Source organism: Bos mutus, chromosome 6, assembly GCF_027580195.1.
Source record: "Bos mutus isolate GX-2022 chromosome 6, NWIPB_WYAK_1.1, whole genome shotgun sequence".
NCBI classification, from domain to species: domain Eukaryota; kingdom Metazoa; phylum Chordata; class Mammalia; order Artiodactyla; family Bovidae; genus Bos; species Bos mutus.
Genome location: NC_091622.1, coordinates 63,060,352 through 63,080,162, shown reverse-complemented (window position 1 = coordinate 63,080,162; position 19,811 = coordinate 63,060,352). Strand labels below are relative to the sequence as shown.

At 40.0% G+C, this 19,811-nt stretch overlaps 1 protein-coding gene across 1 annotated transcript in view; it reads left to right on the top strand.

The window, feature by feature from the left end:
- Nucleotides 1-3,621: 3,621 nt before the first annotated feature.
- The window catches only part of KCTD8 (potassium channel tetramerization domain containing 8), a 264,934-nt gene continuing 248,744 nt past the window's right edge, over nucleotides 3,622-19,811 (top strand). Inside the window, exon 1 of the mRNA XM_070372937.1 lies at nucleotides 3,622-5,197. Coding sequence (XP_070229038.1) covers nucleotides 4,246-5,197 — 952 coding nt within the window. The 5' untranslated portion in view covers nucleotides 3,622-4,245. The remainder of the gene's footprint in view (nucleotides 5,198-19,811) is intronic.

Here is a 19,811-nt window from a genome sequence, read left to right as displayed (position 1 = left end):
AGCCAGAGATCAAATTGCCAACATCTGTTGGATCATCGAAAAAGCAAGAGAGTTCCAGAAAAACATCTATTTCTGCTTTATTGACTATGCCAAAGCCTTTGACTGTGTGGATTACAATAAACTGTGGAAAATTCTGAAAGAGATGGGAATACCAGACCACCTGATCTGCCTCTTGAGAAACCTGTATGCAGGTCAGGAAGCAACAGTTAGAGCTGGACATGGAACAACAGACTGGTTCCAAGTAGGAAAAGGAGTATGTCAAGGCTGTATATTGTCACACTGCTTATTTAACTTCTATGCAGAGTACATCATGAGAAACCCTGGGCTGGATGAAGCACAAGCTGGAATCAAGGATGCCGGGAGAAATATCAGTAACCTCAGATATGAGATGACACCACCCTTATGGCAGAAAGTGAAGAGGAACTAAAGAGCCTCTTGATGAAAGTGAAAGTGGAGAGTGAAAAAGTTGGCTTAAAGCTCAACATTCAGAAAACGAAGATCATGGCATCTGGTCCCATCACTGCATGGGAAATAGATGGGGAAACAGTGGAAACAGTGGCAGACTTTATTTTTTTGGGGCTCCAGAATCACTGCAGATGGTGATTGCAGCCATGAAATTAAAAGACGCTTACTCCTTGGAAGGAAAGTTATGACCAATCTAGATAGCATACTAAAAAGCAAAGACATTACTTTGTCAACAAACGTCCGTCTAGTTAAGGCTATGGTTTTACCAGTAGTCATGTATGGATATGAGAGTTGGACTATAAAGAAAGTTGAGCACCAAAGAATTGATGTTTTTGAACTGTGTTGTTGAAGAAGACTCTTGAGAGTCCCTTGGACTGCAAGGAGATCCAACCAGTCCATTCTAAAGGAAATCAGTCTGGACTATTCACTGGAAGGCCTGATGTTGAAGCTGAAACTCCAATCCTTTGGCCTCCTGATATGAAGAGCTGACTCATTTGAAAAGACCCTGATGTTGGGAAAGACTGAAGGCAGGAGGAGAAGGGGACAACAGAGGATGAGATGGTTGGATGGCATCACTGACTCAATGGACATGAGTTTGGGTAAATTCTGGGAGCTGGTGATGGACTGGGAGGCCTGGTGTGCTGCGGTTCATGGGATCACAAAGAGTTGAACAGGACTGAGCAACTGAACTGAACTGAACTGAATCCTTGTGATTAAGTTGATCTAGGGAACATTAATGGTGTCTGTGGCTTAGAACAAGACAGTTCTAATTATAGTCTTTGATGTTTTCTCAGTTCACCAAAATAACTGCTCCAATAGTGCTTGTCTCTTTCTTGCTTTCTCTTCGTCCTTAAGATCTGATTTTATTTCAATCAGATTCTGTTCTCACTTTTCCTGATTTTAATTGTGAAGGAATTAGTCTTATTTATCTCTGCAGTCTCATTGCTTAGCCCAGTGTCTAGCACTCAGTTGATGCTTTGTCATCCATTTGTGATATGAACACACTTCTAGGCAGTTAGCATTCAACAGAGATTGACTGTCTTCTAAGGGCTAGGCATGATGTTGGGGACAGGTAGTGCATACGGTCGTATGCCATACTTTTGATCTGATGGGAAACAAGGACACATCAGTGTGATAAAAAAAAAACAAAAACAAACAAACCAGTCCTGTGTAAGCATAGGAACACCTGTGTGGGAACACCTGGTTTGTTTTAAGTCTGAAAGACTTCCAGAGGAAGCACTTTTTAAGGTAAAACCTCAGGGAAGCAATAGACAGGGAGAAAAGATTAGGGAACTCATGGAAAAGGAAAGGCATTTCTAGCCAAAAGAACCACTGGTAAAGACATTCCGGACCTGAGATTTGTAAAATTTGGAGTTTGGCTCCAGAGTTTAGTTGGGGGAGGGGTGAGATTAAGAGGAGTGCGGGGATGGAAGGGGTTAAGGAAAAATGTTCAATCATGGTTGAAAGATTTCAAAAAAGTAATACATCATATGATGCAATTCACTAAGAATGTCTAAGAAATATTCATTTAGAGTACACATTTTAGGCTATCTCATCTTATAAACATACTTTATGCAATTAAAAAGATTAAAATGGATTACAACCTGATAATACTGGAGACCTCATATACACATATGCATATGTATTATACATCCACTCCATTACATTTCTATGGTCTATGACATACTTATCATTAGGGACACTTACCTCATGATAAATGAGCTTCATTAGTAGTGGTTTGAGACTTTATTATTCTTTCATCTATAAATATTATAAAGCTTCTATTATTTCCCAAGAATGATTATTTTAAATTTTCCCGTGTTTTCTGATGTTAGCTTTTAAGTGAAGAAGGCCAAAATCAATTATTCTTCTTAATTTGACTGGTTTATAAATTTAGGGGAGGCTTGGATAAGAGGATTGCATGAAGATGGACAATTTACACTCAGTTTTAAGTCTTAGACCTTCCGCAAATACACTGTGTTCTTTCATTGGTTCATTCTCAGTCTCAGGTAATCTAACTTCAAAACTGATATAACATTTTCTGGGGATGTGGCTTATAGGGATCAATGAATTAAATATAGTTTTTAATACTTTAAATAATGATTTATTACTTCTTAAAAATTAAAGTTTATTGTTTGTGTGTATGTTAAATTCAAAGAGAAGGAATCCTAAGTAGGCATATGGAATTTTTAAGACATGAAAATCTGTACATTATTTTGTTAATGGATAAAGTTCCTCTATAATACTATAATTTGTGACACAATCTACTTGTGCCACTGTATACTTTTTCTCCTTTGAACTTTATATAAATTAATGATTTTCTATGTTTCCGAACACAAAAGGATGTCCCAGGAGGAATAGGCAGAAGTGAGGTTCATTTGCATCTCTATCCTCACTCTTTATCACAAATAACGCTGATCTTAAAAGACTGTACCTGTGTTGTGTACAAATGGAAATTAAAGTGAGCTTAAATTCTTACAATTTTCATTTGTGACCTGACTCTTGGGGTTATATAACTAATAAAATGTAAACCATTTCTCTTGCCCTATGGAGCTGAAAGGGAAAAGGAGAGATTAATCAAAGCACAGATCAAGATAGGAAACTAGGAACAAACAGACCAAGTTTCCTCCCTGGCTCCGTCCATTCCTTCAAAAACATTTATTAAGCATCTACTATGAATCAAACACTGACGAAATGAAAGGAGAGAACCGTCGCGTTACCACAATCTGTGATTAGTTTTGTGAACTGAAATCAGATTTCAGTCTTAAAAATTCTTCAACTGCACATGATGCGTGCACTTAAATATGCAATCATGACATCGGAATGTAATAGAGGTTCGTGCATTTCGCCTTTCACTTCAAAAAACCATGCTAAAACCACTACAAGAGATTCAACCCCCTCCCTCGCTCCCAGTCTTTTGACAATCAAAACCCTCCTGCCAACACTTGTCGTAATTTCAGATTAGGAGCATAGCTTTTTTTTTTTTAATAATCCAAACCCCTACCCCACTTCCCACCTTAATGCCAGCATTAAAAAAAAACAGTTTTACTGGGCGAACAAGGGCAAGGGAGGAAGAGAAGGACGGACGACGGAAAAAGGGAATGAAATGAATGAAGGAGAGAATGAAGGAGAGAAAGCTGGCCTTTCCCCGTTCGTTGTCGTTTCCCTGACCGCTTCTCCTCGTCTCCCCACTCGCTGCCAAGTAGCATCACCTCCAGGCTCTGCCCTCGGCTCCGCCCCCTAGAGTCAGAGCCCTGCAGCCAGAGGCTGGCACCTATCTCTTTAAATGACAGCTGTGGCTCGGGTCCCAGTCCTGGGCTTGACGTCAGTTTCGCTTCCCGGGCTGTGAGGGGTAGTTAGCGCCACCGTCCGCGCTCCGGGCTCGCGGCGCGCTCGCAAGCTGCTAGGGCGGCGAGTTTTCTTCGCTCCGGCCCCTCCTCCCGCCCTCCCCGCGGAGAGCCGAGCGGCAGCCTAAGAGAGCCTCTCGCAAGTCTCTCTCACACTTCCCCGCCTTCGCCCCAAAGGAGCAGCCGCTCCTCCTGGCGCCTCTGCCACCGCCGCGGCGCCCGCAGAGCTCCTCTCCCGCGCACCGCTCCCCGATGGAGCCCGGGCGCCGCGGCCGCCGCCGCCCCGAGCCCTGAACCGGGCCGCCCCGGCCGGAGGAACGTGCCGCCCGGCCCGAGGGCGCATCAGGCGCACACCACCCGGGGCGCAGGGCACGGGTTTCGGGAAGGAGAAAGTGCTGCTCTCCAGGGTCACTTGGCCGGCGGAGGGGGGACCATGGCTTTGAAGGACACGGGCAGCGGCGGCGGCACCATCCTGCCCATTAGCGAGATGGTCTCCTCGTCCAGCTCCCCCGGCGCTTCGTCAGCCGCCACCCCGGGGCCCTGCGTGCCCTCGCCCTTCCCCGAGGTGGTGGAGCTGAACGTAGGGGGCCAGGTCTATGTGACCAAGCACTCGACGCTGCTCAGCGTCCCGGATAGCACTCTGGCCAGTATGTTCTCGCCTTCCAGCCCCCGGGGCGGCGCCCGACGCCGGGGCGAGCTGCCCAGAGACAGCCGGGCGCGCTTCTTCATCGACCGGGACGGCTTCCTTTTCAGGTACGTGCTGGATTATTTGCGGGACAAGCAGCTCGCGCTGCCGGAGCACTTCCCCGAGAAGGAGCGGCTCCTACGGGAGGCCGAGTACTTCCAGCTCACCGACCTGGTCAAGCTGCTGTCGCCCAAGGTCACCAAGCAGAACTCGCTCAACGACGAGGGCTGCCAGAGCGATCTGGAGGACAACGTCTCGCAGGGCAGCAGCGACGCGCTGTTGCTGCGCGGGGCGGCGGCCGCCGCACCCTCGGGCCCTGGAGCGCACAGCGGCGGCAGCGCGCAGGACAAGCGCTCGGGCTTCCTCACACTCGGCTACCGCGGTTCCTACACCACGGTGCGAGACAACCAGGCGGACGCCAAGTTCCGGCGCGTGGCGCGCATCATGGTGTGCGGACGCATCGCGCTGGCCAAGGAGGTGTTCGGTGACACGCTCAACGAGAGCCGTGACCCTGACCGGCCGCCTGAGAAGTACACGTCCCGCTTCTACCTCAAGTTCACCTACTTGGAGCAGGCGTTCGATCGCCTATCCGAGGCCGGCTTCCACATGGTGGCGTGTAACTCCTCGGGCACCGCCGCCTTCGTCAACCAGTACCGCGACGACAAGATCTGGAGCAGCTATACCGAGTACATCTTCTTCCGTAAGTTTCCGCGTTTCCCAGTTCTTCCGGCCCCCTAGCCGGCCCCCTAGCCGACCCCCGCGGCTTCCGGCGGCTCTGGTGTCCTTGCGCGCCCCCAGCCCAACGTGGCCGATGGGTCTTTGGTTTTGCGTCTATGTCCCTTTCGGCGCCTCTCTTCAACAGCTTCGGAGCACGCAGTGCCCAAGCAGTCCTCTTCCTTAACTTTATTGATCTTGCCCTCCTGCCCTGCCCAGCTCTTGGAGGCGCTGGGTGTCCTTCTATTACCCAGGGCTGGGAAGAGACTCGAGCGCAAGGCTGAGCGCTTAAGTCCTCCCGTCTCTCTGCCTCCGCTGTACTCCTGGGGGTCAATTTATGTGGGTCCCGGTGGTGTCCCTCAAGAGGGAGGGTTGGCATCAAGGTATCGCCGCGTCCCGATGGCCTCCTGGTGGTAAGGTTCCGCGCAGGAGCGTCCCATTATGGGTGATTTCTGTAGTGGGCAACAAGAAAAGTGGCGATTAAGTCTGCAAAGCGCCTCAAAAGTCCGGGGAAAAGAGGTTTCCATTGACCCATATAAATCTCACATTTTCCCAGCGCCAGTAGTCTTCTGTAATTGTTATGTGTTTTGGACGGAGTGGGGTGGAGGGAACGGACTTTGGTTGTCTGAGTGCTGCTGTCAGGGTTGGAGATTAGGAAGGGACATGGTGTGTATGCGTGCACGTGTGTGTGTGTGTGTGTGTGTGTGTGTGCGTGCGCGCGCGCGAGCGCGCGTGGTTGTATTTCCTTTCTGGGCACCTGCAGTGCGAATGAGGGATTGAATTCACTTTCCCAGGGGGAATAAATGCAGAGATTTTTCTAAACTTAGTGAACAAGAGAAGATTTGGAAAGCATCTGGCATGATGCTTTTTGTAGTGCACTTGGCGTGGCGAGGGCGATCTGTGGATGAAGTTCAAGAACTCCACCAAGTATCACTGAGGCTTGGGGGATGGGGAGCCCGGGCGGAGACAATTTTCAGTGACGTGTATAAGGTGAGGATGGCCACAACCCGAGAGCTGTTTGGACAAATGAAAAGCCACTTGCCATGGCAGCGGGGGCATCGTTTGGGAAACCCTTTTTTTTTTTTTTTTTTTCTTTGTCAAAATACAAGAAGACTGAAAACTTTTCTGTAGTGTTAGGGAGAGAAGCACTGATAGCCAACGATGGAAATAAGCCCAGCGTTCATTGTATTTATTTATTTGAGTCACTCACTGTTTGGGATTCAGGCAATTTTTGCACTTTGTTTTGACTGGGAAAGTGGAAAGGACCTTTCCTTTCAACTCTATTGGAAGTTGCTCATTGTTTGTATATTCTAGTAACCTTGGAGTTAAGGGTGACAAAATCCCCACACTAAGATTTTTTTTTTAATAGTTTTGATTTTCCTAAGAAAACCATCTCAACAGAAAAGCAAAGAAAGTGTCCATTGAAGTGCTAGATAAAAAGCTAATTGTCTTAGAGAAAGATAAATATTATATCACTTATATGTGGAATTTTAATACAAATAAGACTGTATACAAAACAGAAACAGACTCTCCAACGTATAAAAAAATAATTACGGTTACCAAAGGGGGGAGGGGAGGAGGCATAAAATTGGAGTCATGGGATTAGCAAACTACTCTGCATTCAATAGATAAGCAACAAGGATTTACTCTATAGCACAGGCAACTGTATTCCATATCTCATAATAACCAAAATGGTAAATAATTTGAGAAAATTTTATATATATAAGTGAATCACTTTGCTCTATACCTGAAATTAACACAATATTGTAAATCAATTACATTTCAATAAAAATCTAATTGTCTTTATTATATGAAAGTATTATTTGTCACACAATAAAAGGATCTGTAGTCAGAAAAGCCACTCAAAGGAAGGGGCCTTTATTGACACTTAACATCTAAGCATTTATGGCATTTCAATAAGGGTTTATTTCCAGGCACTTCAGAAGATGAGAGGAAATAACTTCTGACTTTTTTTTAGTGACTTTTAGTTAGAGAAGATATAAGCATAAGTGCTCTGAAGTTAAGGGTCTTGCATTTCAGAATCTTTCATAGTTTTGGTCTTTTTCCCCTAGAAACTTGGGGACTTGAAAAATGTCCATTACTTTGATTATGAAGAAGTAATACAGGTTCTCTTTAAATTATGAAAAAATGCTCATGAGATAGTACATTGAAATTGGAAACTCAGCCAATTTAATTCAAAAGATGATTTGAGAGATTGTTTGGAATTTAGGATATTTCAGTTCTGGAGCTAGAAGTGAAACAAAATATTTATATTATGAATAACTACTTGCAGAGTAATCATGTAACAAATGAGTTCTGAGATTCATTCATAAAAGTCTCAGAAATCTAAGGAAGCAACTTATAGCATTTTCCATTGATTATCCTTTTGGGGAAAATACATAATTCCAGATTAAATATGCCTCTTTTGAAGCAGTATTCCTGTAGACCAACCGAATATAGTTGCCATTTTTTTATTTGTGATGTAAAATTTATCTCAAACTCTGTTATACACACATTTATTTTATGCATTGTATAGCTTGAAGCACATTTCACAAATTATATTGGAAGGGATTCCATTTAATATTGGTTAACGAAAATGCACTGTATTTCCATCATATTTAGTATAAGTAATAATGTTACATATACCCTGGTGGCTCAGCTGGTAAAGAATCCTCCTGCAATGAAGGAGACCTGGGTTTGATCCCTAGGTTGGGAAGATTCCCTGCAGGAGGGCATGGCAACCCACTCCAGTATTCTTGCCTGGAGAATCCCCATAGACAGAGGAGCCTGGAGGGCTACAGTCCATGGGGTTGTAAAGAGTCGGACATGACTAAGTGACTAAGCACACACATATACAGAGTGTAGTTATCTTGTTTAGTGGCCTCTATTTTTAAAAGTCAGTGTTATTCATAAAAACGACAACATTGGATGAACTTCTTTGACCACTGTTTTAGAGGCAGACAGGGTCTTATTATCTTTTATTTCCCCTTTGATATAATTCTTTCAAAAATATTTATTTAATGTATAACACATATCAATCAATTTAACAGCTTTTAAAATTCAAGCTACACGTAAATTTAGGAGTTTGAAACTGCTCTGAAAATTATAGAATTGCAGTTTATACACTTGAATATCAATTTCAATTCTTCACTACCTTTTCCCACCCCACTTTTCCCCTTAGTTTCTGTAGAGATGGAAGGAGAGTGACAAATGTTTCAGTAATCCCAAATGCTGCTATTTGCCAAATGTGTAATCCTGACTAAATTATTTCAGTTTTCTCACCTATTTAAATGAGATTATTATAGTATGAATTTTATAGGATTTGAGAATTAATGTGTAATACTTGACCTATACTAAGAGCTTTAAAAAGTTAGGTGTTACAATTATAGTGAAGACTTTTTCTTGTCAGTATTAAATTTAAAATTTGTTTTTTGGTAAGTGTGCTGTGCTGTGCTGTACTATGCTAAATTGCTTCAATTGTCTCCAACTCTATGCAACTCTATGGCCACCAGCTTTCTCTGTCTGTGGGATTCTCCAGGCAGGAATACTGGAGTGGATTGCCATGCCCGCCTTCAGGGGATCTTCCTGACCCAGGGATTGAACTAGGGTCTCCTGCATTGCAGGCAGATTCTTTACCGTCTGAGCCACCAGAAGTATAGCTGATTTAATTATAAAGTTAATTACAAAATTGCTTTGCAATTAAGTGATAGCATAATACACTTTCAGAAGTTTGAAACTACCAACTTAATAACCAGATTCTTTCCTGGAACTTGGATTTTTCAGGGCAAGTTCAAATCACCCAGATTTGCCAGTCATACTCCAGTTAGTTCTTTTGGATCAACTCCAACAGAACCCTTTTCTGATTCAGGGCCAAGAAATGTTTTAATACTCTCCATTAGGAGTTGAAACTTTGGCAATATTTTCTGACAGAAACTGAGCTAGATTCATATCTCCTTAAGTGCTTGTATCCAAGTCATTAGTTTCTAATGCTCAAGGTTATATACAGGTTATTAAAGATTTAATACCAGCTTAATTTGGCTACATGGACACTTATATCTATTATCAGTCGTAACTCATTATTTTATCAAGACTTTTAGACTCTGCAACATATACAGTACTATGAAATTTTGTATTATTCTTCTAATACTGAAGATGGATTGTCTTTTCTTAAAGGAAAACAGTGATTTATTGTACTTTCTGTTTTTTTTTTTTCTGTTGTTTTGGAGGGGATGTCTGTTAAGTGTAATTAGGGCTGTTTTTAGCAATATTTGGAATAGAAAAAAGATATTTCATGTTAGCATTGTAGTCATGCGTGTGTGCTAAGTAACCTCAATCGTGTCCAACTCTTTATGACCCCATGGACCATAACCCGCCAGGCTTCTCTGCTGGTAGGATTCTCCAGGCAAGAATACTGGAGTGAGTAGACATACCCTCCTCCAGGGGATCTTTCTGACCCAAGGATCAAATCCATGTCTCCTACATCTTCTGCATTGGCAGGTGAGATCTTTACCATTAGCGTCACCTGGGAAGCTTGTTACATTACATAGACAATAGGTAATTTGCTTAGAATGTGATATGTAGACTACCCACAATTAGAATGAATGTTAATGTATCCTTTGTTTCTCATAATCAGTGTGTTTACAAGAAGGTAGTACTGATTCATTGCTCTTCTCTTATAGTATTTGTGTTTTGCATTCTTTGTTGGTTGATTGATATGTGGTATAAAAGTATACATTTCTCTAGGTTCAATTGATATTCCTTAAATTTGGGATTTCCTTTTTTTTTTTAAATTGTTGTGATGTGTAAGAGTGCTAGATCTCAGATCCAGTGCTATTTCTTATCTGGGCTGTGGATTCTATTGTCTTTAATGAATTTTTATATCCAGTCTTTTAAATCTATTCTGATTTATTTCACTGTGTTGGGTTGAAGAAAGCTAGGTTGAGTTGAAAATATTCAAATAGCTATTTAGTCCTATGTTAGCAGACCTGTTGCATTAAAAGCTTTCTAAGAAACATCTTTAAAAACCACTCTATTTAGATGCATATCCTTAAAATTGTACATTATTTTTTTGTCTAAAAATGCATCTACTTTTATCACCAAACACTGTTTTATGAAAAAATAACTTTATTCCTCTTATTTTTTTAAGTTGGTTCTTTTTTTTCTGGAGACTTTACTAGTATTTTTATAATTTCATGAGAAAGTCTCTTCTGAAACCACACGGCTGAATGACTTTGGAATCAATGGGGAACAGATAACTTTGTAAAATACCAAGATTCTTATTTCATGCAGATAATTGGAATAAGGAGACTGAAAATGATAGAAAACCTTGGGTACAAAACTTTTGGTGATCATGTGATGGCATTGGCTACTGTTTAAGAGAATTAAACTTTTATATTTGGCATAATGCTATCTGTAACCTTGATCTCTTGAAATAGTGTTATGGTTTAGCTTAACACTAGTGGTGTTTGGCTTTAATGTGTGGGTCAGTCTTTAAGCACATAATGAAGCAAAAAGAATGGCCCTCTAAGCCTTATTTGGCAGTTCTTTCTCGTTTGTAACTTAGAGTGCTGGAACTCAAGATATGGATATATGTGTATGTGAGAGAGTGGACACATGCCTTATTTAAAAAGAAAAAAATATCTTTGGAAAAAAGAAATAATATGTATGAAGTTAGCACCAATTATTACCTATTCTTGCTATAAGTTATTGGGTCAATTAGTCTAAAATATAAAAGTGATTGTCAATTTGTTGTTCAAAGGAAACTATTTTTTGATAACGAAAGTAATACGTGAAGTTTTAGGAATTTTGTAAAAGAAAAGTAAAATTAAAAATATCACCAGTAATTTCTAATACAATGACTTCTTTCCTTCTAGCCTCTGTTCTAAATTATGAAGATGACAGACATATTTTTGAAAGTTATGATGATACTGTATAGATGGTTTATGTGCCATCTTTGCTTTGTTTTGTTTTATACATTTAATGCAGTTATACATTTAGTGCCATTTCCTATAAGACATTGAAGTTTTTAGAGTTGGACACAACTGAAGTGACTGAGCACAGCACAGCTGGATAAAAGTATAATACATGTCCTCTGCCACAGATAGTATTATAAATAAATACTGCTATTGAACATTTTCCCTATAAGCTTAAAAAAGAGTTGATTTTTTTCAAAGTATAGTATGTGTAATAAAAAGAACATTTACTATGTACCTAGTTTTATGATAAATGTTTGTAGGCATTACTTTGTTTACTTTTTTTTAAAATATTCCTTTAGCTTGGCATTAGTTTCCTAATACTTCAGTTAGGAAACCATGATTTAAAGAGGTTAAATAAAATCTTTAGGTCATGAAACTGGTATAGGACTGAGCTGGAATTTGAATAGTTATGTCTTATTGCAAAGCCCTTTCTCTTAAGTATTTAAAAGTAATACCTGTTTTATGCAATAAATTTGGCAAATATATTTCAATGTCTAGTGAGTATTTAAAACATAGCTCTGTAAGCAAAAATGAGTAGAGTGAGCTGTATATGAATGAAGCTAGTATTTCTTAATTTATGTTAATTTTTTTAAGAATGTGGAAAATTCAATTGACCCTTAAGCAAACTGAGTTTGAACTGTGAGGGTCCATCTATAAGCAGATTTTTTTTTTCAAATGATACATATTGCGATTGTTTGAATCCAAGGATGCAGAACCTCCAATTTGAAAGGTTGTTGTTGAATCACACGAATACACCGGGATTCTTGGCCCCCGGAGGAGAAGAATTCAATCCGGGGCCAGAGACGAGGCTTGATTGCTCAGAGCTTTTGTGTAATAAAGTTTTATTAAAGTATAAAGGAGATAGAGAAAGCTTCTGACATAGGCATCAGAAGGGGGCAGAAAGAGTACCGGCTTGCTAGTGTTAACAATGAGGTTATATAATCCCAAGAATGTCTGGAGGTTGTAAAGACCTCATCAGACCTACTCCCATAATTTACATTTTAAGATAACACTGTCCTCAGGCAAGATACATCCTTGTAAAGACCAGGTCTACTCCCATAATTAACATTTTAAGATAACAGAAGGTTGAATCCAAAGACTGTACTTAGGCAGGATACATTATTGTTATATAATCCTAAGGAATGTGGAGAAAGAAAAAAGTTTGTCCTTTCTTCCTCCTTGAGCATTCCAGACCCATCTCTCCTTGGGGACCCCTAGACTCCCTATCAACCTGCCTAGGAAATAACTCTCTCAAATTCAAGGACCAACTATAAAGTTGTAAGCAGATTTTCCACTGAGCAGAACTTGGTAGCCCCTATCTTGCATTGAAGAGCCAACTGTATATGTTTTATGTCTTTACCTGATGAAAAGGTTAACTTTTAGTGATTAAGGCTACCACATTCATGGATAATTTTTAAATTAAATAAAATAAACCATATGACTCAAGTTACCACTCTTTTGGGGGAACAAATAATATCTATCAGTTTGCTAGACTGACAGATTTAAACAGTGTTAAAGTAATCTTCTACAGAAAATTCATTTTACCTTATAAAATAGAATATGCTTTATACGTTCTTCAGTTCACTTCAGTTCAGTTCAGTCACTCAGTCATGTCTGACTCTTTGCGACCCCATGAATTGCAGCATGCCAGGCCTCCCTGTCCATCACCAACTCCCGGAGTTCACCCAAACTCTTGTCCATTGAGTTGGTGATGCCATCCAGCCTCTCATCCTCTGTCATCCACTTCTCCTCCTGTCCCCAATCCCTCCCAGTATCAGAGTCTTTTCCAATGAGTCGACTCTTCGTATGCGGTGGCCAAAGTATTGGAGTTTCAGCTTCAACATCAATCCTTCCAATGAACACCCAAGACTGATCTCCTTTATAATGGACTGTTTGGATCTCCTTGCAGTCCAAGGGACTCTCAAGAGTCTTCTCCAACACCACAATTCAAAGGCATTAATTCTTCGCTGCTAGCTTTCTTCTCAGTCCAACTTTCACATCCATACATGACCACTGGAAAAACCATAGCCTTGGCTAGACTATGTGTTCTTAGAAAGTAACAGAGTGAAGAGGGCATTTTAGTTGAAATCACTTTTGTTAATTACTTGTAATTTATTGGTCCTAAGTATTGATTATTGCCTTTGAATTCTATACTTGCTATAATTAAGTTCAAAAAAATATCAAATACCTGATGGGTATTGAGATTATTGGCTTCTGGTGTTTTTGAATCTTAAAGTATTCTAGAAGTATATCTATAAATTTGAAGTAATTGGAAAGTAGTGTTTTAGGTAACCCTTCAACCTGTGTTTTGTTACAGTTATAATTTTTAAAACCTCTTTTAAATTAACTTCAGAGTATCATCAGCATTTAACAGCTATAATCCTGCAGGTGAAGCTGGTGGCTTCTCTAATGGAGATCATTCTTTTAGTAGTAGGAGACTATACCAATGGAGATTTTGCAAGGACTTACTTAAAGATGAGAATAACTTTATTCACAGGATTTCAAAATTTCTCCCATAGGTAAGTTAAATGATAAGTTCTGAGGGTGATGGTGAACCTCTAGCTGCTGACTTGAATCTAGGTGCTCTGTGCCTACTGTCTGCATGCTTCTCATCATTCATTTCTGCAAGGGAGCATGTCATAAAACCTAATTATCCTGTGAGGTTAGTTGTATTTTGGACTTTCTTTTTTTTGTTAGATATTTTAAAATTTTATTTTATTTTTAATTGGAGGATAATTATGCCACAATATTGTGATGGTTTCTACCATACTTCAACATGAATTGGCCATAGGTGTACATATATTCCCTCCTTCTTAAACCTCCCTCCCAGCTCCATCCCTATGCCACCCCTCTAGCTTGTCACAGAGCACCAGCTTTGGGTTGCCTGGGTCATACAGTAAATTCCCACTGGCTATCTACTTTACATATGGTAATATATATGCTACTCTCTCAGATCATCCCACTTTCAAAAGAGAAAGTATATGAAATATTTTATACTGGATTTATACTGTTTAAAAATTTATTTTTTGGCTCATGAGTTTTTTAGTGCACCCCTGGTATCATGATCATGTTTTACTGAGTGACCTCTTGCTATAATCCTCCTGCATTTAGCCTACACGTCTGTTTCTTCCTAGTACACTCAGTGTATTTCCTATAACTTGTCACGGTCTCTTTTTTTCTTTCTTATTATGTCCTACTTTTCCTAGCTTTGTTGAGATATAATTGACATATAACATTTTGTAAGTTTACAATGTATTGATATACTTGTATATTGCAATTTGATTACCACTGTAGTGTTATCCTCAAATATGCAGATGACACCACCCTTATGGCAGAAAGTGAAGAACTAAAGAGCCTCTTGATGAAAGTGAAAGAGGAGAGTGAAAAAGTTGGCTTTATTAACATTCAGAAAACTAAGATCATGGCATCCAGTCCTATCACTTCATGGGAAGTAGATGGGGAAACAGTGGAAACAGCAAGAGACTTTATTTTTTGGGGCTCCAAAATCATTGCAGATGGTGAGTGCAGCCATGAAATTAAAAGACGCTTATTCCTTGGAAGGAAATTATGACCAACCTAGACAGCATATTCAAAAGCAGAGACATTACTTTGCCAACAAAGGTCCGTCTAGTTAAGGCTATGGTTTTTCCAGTAGTCATGTACACATGTGAGAGTTGGACAATAAAGAAAGCTGAGCGCCAAAGAATTGATGCTTTTGAACTGTGGTTTTGGAGAAGACTCTTGAGAGTCCCTTGGACTGCAAGGAGATCCAACCAGTCCATCCTAAAGGAGATCAGTCCTGGGTGTTCATTGGAAGGACTGATGCTGAAGCTGAAACTCCAATACTTTGGCCACCTGATGTGAAGAGTTGACTCTTTTGAGAAGACCCAGATGCTGGGAAAGATTGAAGGCAGGAGGAGAAGGGGACAACAGAGGATGAGATGGTTTGATGGCATCACCAACTCAATGGACATGAGTTTGGGTAAACTCCAGGAGCTGGTGATGGACAGGGAGGCCTGGCCTACTGAGGTCTAGGGGGTCGCAAAGAGTTGGACACGACTGAGTGACTGAACTGAACTGAACTGTAGTGTTAGCTAACACTTTCATGTCCTCACATATTACTATTTCTTTTTATGTGGCAAGAACATGTAAGATCTACTCTCTTAGCAACTTTTCAAGTATATAGTACAGTACTTTTATCTATAATCCCAATGCTATGGGTTATATTCCCAGAACTGATTCAACTGGTAACTGGATGTTTGGTCCCTTTAACCAACATCTCCTTATTTCCTCCACCTCCTCATTCTTCTGGTAACAACCATTCTACTCTGTTCCTATGGGTGTGGCTTTTTTAGATGCCACAAATAAATGATTTAATACAGTATTTTTCTTTCTATATCTGACCTTTCTTTAACCTAGCCTAGCATAATGCCTCAAGTTCCATCCATCTTCTTGTAAATGGCAGGTTTTCCTTCTTAATTATGGATGAATAATAGTCCATTGTTTTATACACCACATCTTCTTTAGTCATTCATTCGCTGACAAACACTTAGGTTGTTTCCATATTTGGCTATTGTGTATAATGCTGCAATAAATATGGGAGCACAGATGTCTTTTAGACATCTCCTTTAGAAACAGATCCAGAAGTAGGATTGCTGGATCATAGGATTACCTCTTATCGTGTTGACTTTCCACACTGGCCTACTTTTTCCATGAGAATTTGCACCAAGTCTCACTTTTGTCTTATCAACCCTCAATGCAGTGGCTAGTACCATATTGGGAACTCAGTAAATATTTATTTTTTTGAATGGAAATGCAAGTTAACAAATGAACCAATGATGCTGGAAATTCGATCAAGGTAGTTATTTTGTTGAGCAATTATGAGGCTCCAGCTTGAAACAAGGGATGAAAATGTGAATGTCAGAAACTTTGCATTTAAAGTTATCATAGTAAGCTTTATGTAGTAGTGAATTATGTTGTAGAGGGTTGTTTGGTGTGTTAGTAAGAGGCAGAGTAATGACATTAGAAGCTGTCGTATGGGCACCTATAAAGAATGAGAGTAGGTGAAATGTTAACTAAAACTTGGGACTGATTAAGATAATATTGTAAATGAAGTTGTTAGAACTGTAAACATATACACAGAGATGCACACATGGAGACACACACATTGATTGGTTGATTGATTGATATTTAAATGATTGGTAGGATAGAAGGTATAAGGGATCAAAAATTAGCTGACTTATTTTTTTATGTATGAAAGATATTAGGCAAATGCTCTGAGTTGCAGCCTACCTGCAACCACATTGTTGAATACTTGCTTTTCAAAACATGTTAGAATGTGGAGTGACTGCTACCTCCAGACACGGTCAGGCCCTATTGTGGTGTAACATAAGCTCAGGAAGTGTCTGGCAATGTTAGTAGGCATTTGCAAATGTGAGGATCTAGTGAACTTCATTTTGTTATCACTACTCTAGTTTTTAAAAGATATCTTGAAATACATTGAAGAGGTATTACAGTTTCATGATTGATATATCAGTATCAATTTTACTTATTAACCGTGGGTCAAAGTTGTTAATAAAAACAAGTCAACTTCACTGGCAATAATAGCGCATAGCTTCATTCACCAGTTAAACTTATTTTAATGCTTGTTCGGCAGTTGGAATGTAAACTTGGACTACAATTTCTACCATGTTGTAACTACTAGATCATATTTACATGAGGGAAAATGAGTTAAATACAACAAAAGAATAAAAAATACATATAGTATTGATTTCAGGTCACCAAAATAGTGAGTGATTTCACCATTCAGTTGTGCTAATTTCATTTCTTGCACCCGTTATAATAACAAAACCCTTGAGCATAGATGGAATCCACAGTATATGCTATTTCCTTTCATCTTGTATAGACATGTCTAATTTCTGATACAAGGAGACTAGGGAGAGGAATACCGTGTTTAGATAGAGACAATACTGGAATCTCTTGGTCCCCGCTCCCAAAAAGCCAAAAGCTTGAACTCTCAGAATGATTTTCTACTTTTTAGTCACATTCCTTGAAAAATTTGGCTCTAGTTTTCGGAGCTTGGAAAATAATCTCCCTTCTGCAGGGAAAGTGAGAGAAACAGTATTACTCATCTTATAGGTTTATAATGAGCATTAAATGTAGTAATCCATATAAACCACTTAAAAGACTATCAGGTAAAATTAAATGCTCAATATATGCTAGTTAGTGACACTTATTAAGATCCTCAAAATATCTATTTAATTCCATTTCTCTACATTGTCAATTCATAATACCAAATTTCTTTTTATTTCTTTAAGGAAATGGATAGCAGTGCCTGTTCAGAATTGCTCTGGAAAGGTCCTATTATCATTCAGTTCAGTTCAGTTCAGTTGCTCAGTCGACTCTTTGTGACCCCATGGACCGCAGCACGCCAGGCCTCCCTGTCCATCACCAACTCCCAGAGTCCACCCAAACCCATGTCCATCAAGTCAATGATGCCATCCAACCATCTCATCCTCTGTCATTCCCTTCTCCTCCTGCCCTCAATCTTTCCCAGCATCATTAGTGACATTAAAAAAAGATATTGACATCCTAAGTAGGAATTTTTTTGCCTTTTCATACTGTTCACAGGGGAGAAATATCAACAACCTCAGATATGCAGATGATACCACTCTAATGGCAGAAAGTGAAGAGGAACTAAAGATGAGGGTGAAACTTGAGGAACTTGATGAAGGTGAAAGAGGAGACTAAAAAACCTGGCTTAAAAGTCAACATTCAAAAAATTAAGATCATCGCATCTGGTTCCATGACTTCATGACAAATAGGTGGGGAAAAAGTGGAAACAGTGGCAGATTTTATTTTCTTGGGCTCCAAAGTCACTGTGAATGGTAACTGCAGCCACGAAATTAAAAGACGCTTGCTTCTTGGAAGAAAATCTCTGAAAAACTTAGACAGCATGTTAAATAGCAGAGACATCACTTTGCCAACAAATGTCCATATGGTCAAAGCTATGTTTTTTCCAGTAGTCATGTATGAATATGAGACTTGGACCATAATGAAGGCTGAGCATCAATTGACGAATTGATGCTTTCAAACTGTGGTGCTGGAGAAGACTCTTGAGAGTCTCTTGGAAACAAGGAGTCAAACCAGTCAATCCTAAAGGAAATCAACCCTGAATATTCATTGGAAGGACTGATGCTGAAGCTGAATCTCCAATACTTTGGCCACCTGATGTGAAGAGCTGACTCATTGGAAGAGACCCTGGTGCAGGGAAAGATTGAGGGCAGGAGGAGCAGGCGGCAACAGAGGATGAGATGGTTGGATGACATCACCGATTCTATGGATATGAACTTGGGCAAACTCTGGGGGATAGTGAAGGACAGGGAAGCCTGGCTTGCCTTAGTTCATGAGGCTGCAAAGAGACACAATACAGTGACTGAACAAGGAACAAAGTAGAAAATTAATTGTAGCAGATTATTAAAATAAGTTTATTCTAATTTGTTTTTCAGGTTTTAGGGGAAAAATGCATTCTTTCTGGTCTAGTGCTGGTCACCAGTCTGTTTTGCCACAAATAATAGAAATATTGGTATTCAGTGGTTATTGTCTCAAACTATGGTATTTATTGGGGCAGAGCACCTCTAAACCACATTCTGTACTTATATTTCTGATAAAGCCTTTGGCTTTGATTTTCAGCAGTTTTATGCAAGAGAACAAATTATCACAGGCCCAAGGAGCTCAAACATTGCTTAGAGTTTGTGTATTGGACAGAGGATTTCAGATTAGATTTTGGATTCATATACTTATTTCCACAATTTTTAGAAAACTGTGTTCGTCTTCACCTCAATCAGCTCCTATTGAAACTACTCTACACATTTTGAATATAAGTGTTTTTGTTACTAAAGAGTCCAGCTATTTGAAGAAAGCATAGCAATGTAAGGGAGATGCTGGCAGCCATTCAGAGATAATTCTCCAATATTTTGGCCTCTTTTGGTTGGTAAAGGCTGCATCTCTTTGCAGGTGGAGGGTAAGGATTCATTCATAGAATTCTAAAGTGACTTCCAGTTTTGATGGAGAAGTTGCTACAGTGGCAATTTTATAGTGAATTGTGGGAAGAAACGGTGATTATGGTGATTTTACGTTATTGGTGACATTGTATAGGAGACAGGGATCAAGACCATCCCCATGGAAAAGAAATGCAAAAAAGCAAAATGGCTGTCTGGGGAGGCCTTACAAATAGCTGTGAAAAGAAGAGAAGTGAAAAGCAAAGGAGGAAAGGAAAGATATAAACATCTGAATGCAGAGTTCCAAAGAATAGCAAGAAGAGATAAGAAAGCCTTCTTCAGCAATCAATGCAAAGAAATAGAGGAAAACAACAGAATGGGAAAGACTAAAGATCTGTTCAAGAAAATCAGAGATACCAAAGGAACATATCATGCAAAGATGGGCTCGATAAAGGACAGAAATGGTATGGACCTAACAGAAGCAGAAGATATTAAGAAGAGATGGCAAGAATACACAGAAGAACTATACAAAAAAGGTCTTCACGACCCAGATAATCACGATGGTGTGATCACTGACCTAGAGCCAGACATCCTGGAATGTGAAGTCAAGTGGGCCTTAGAAAGC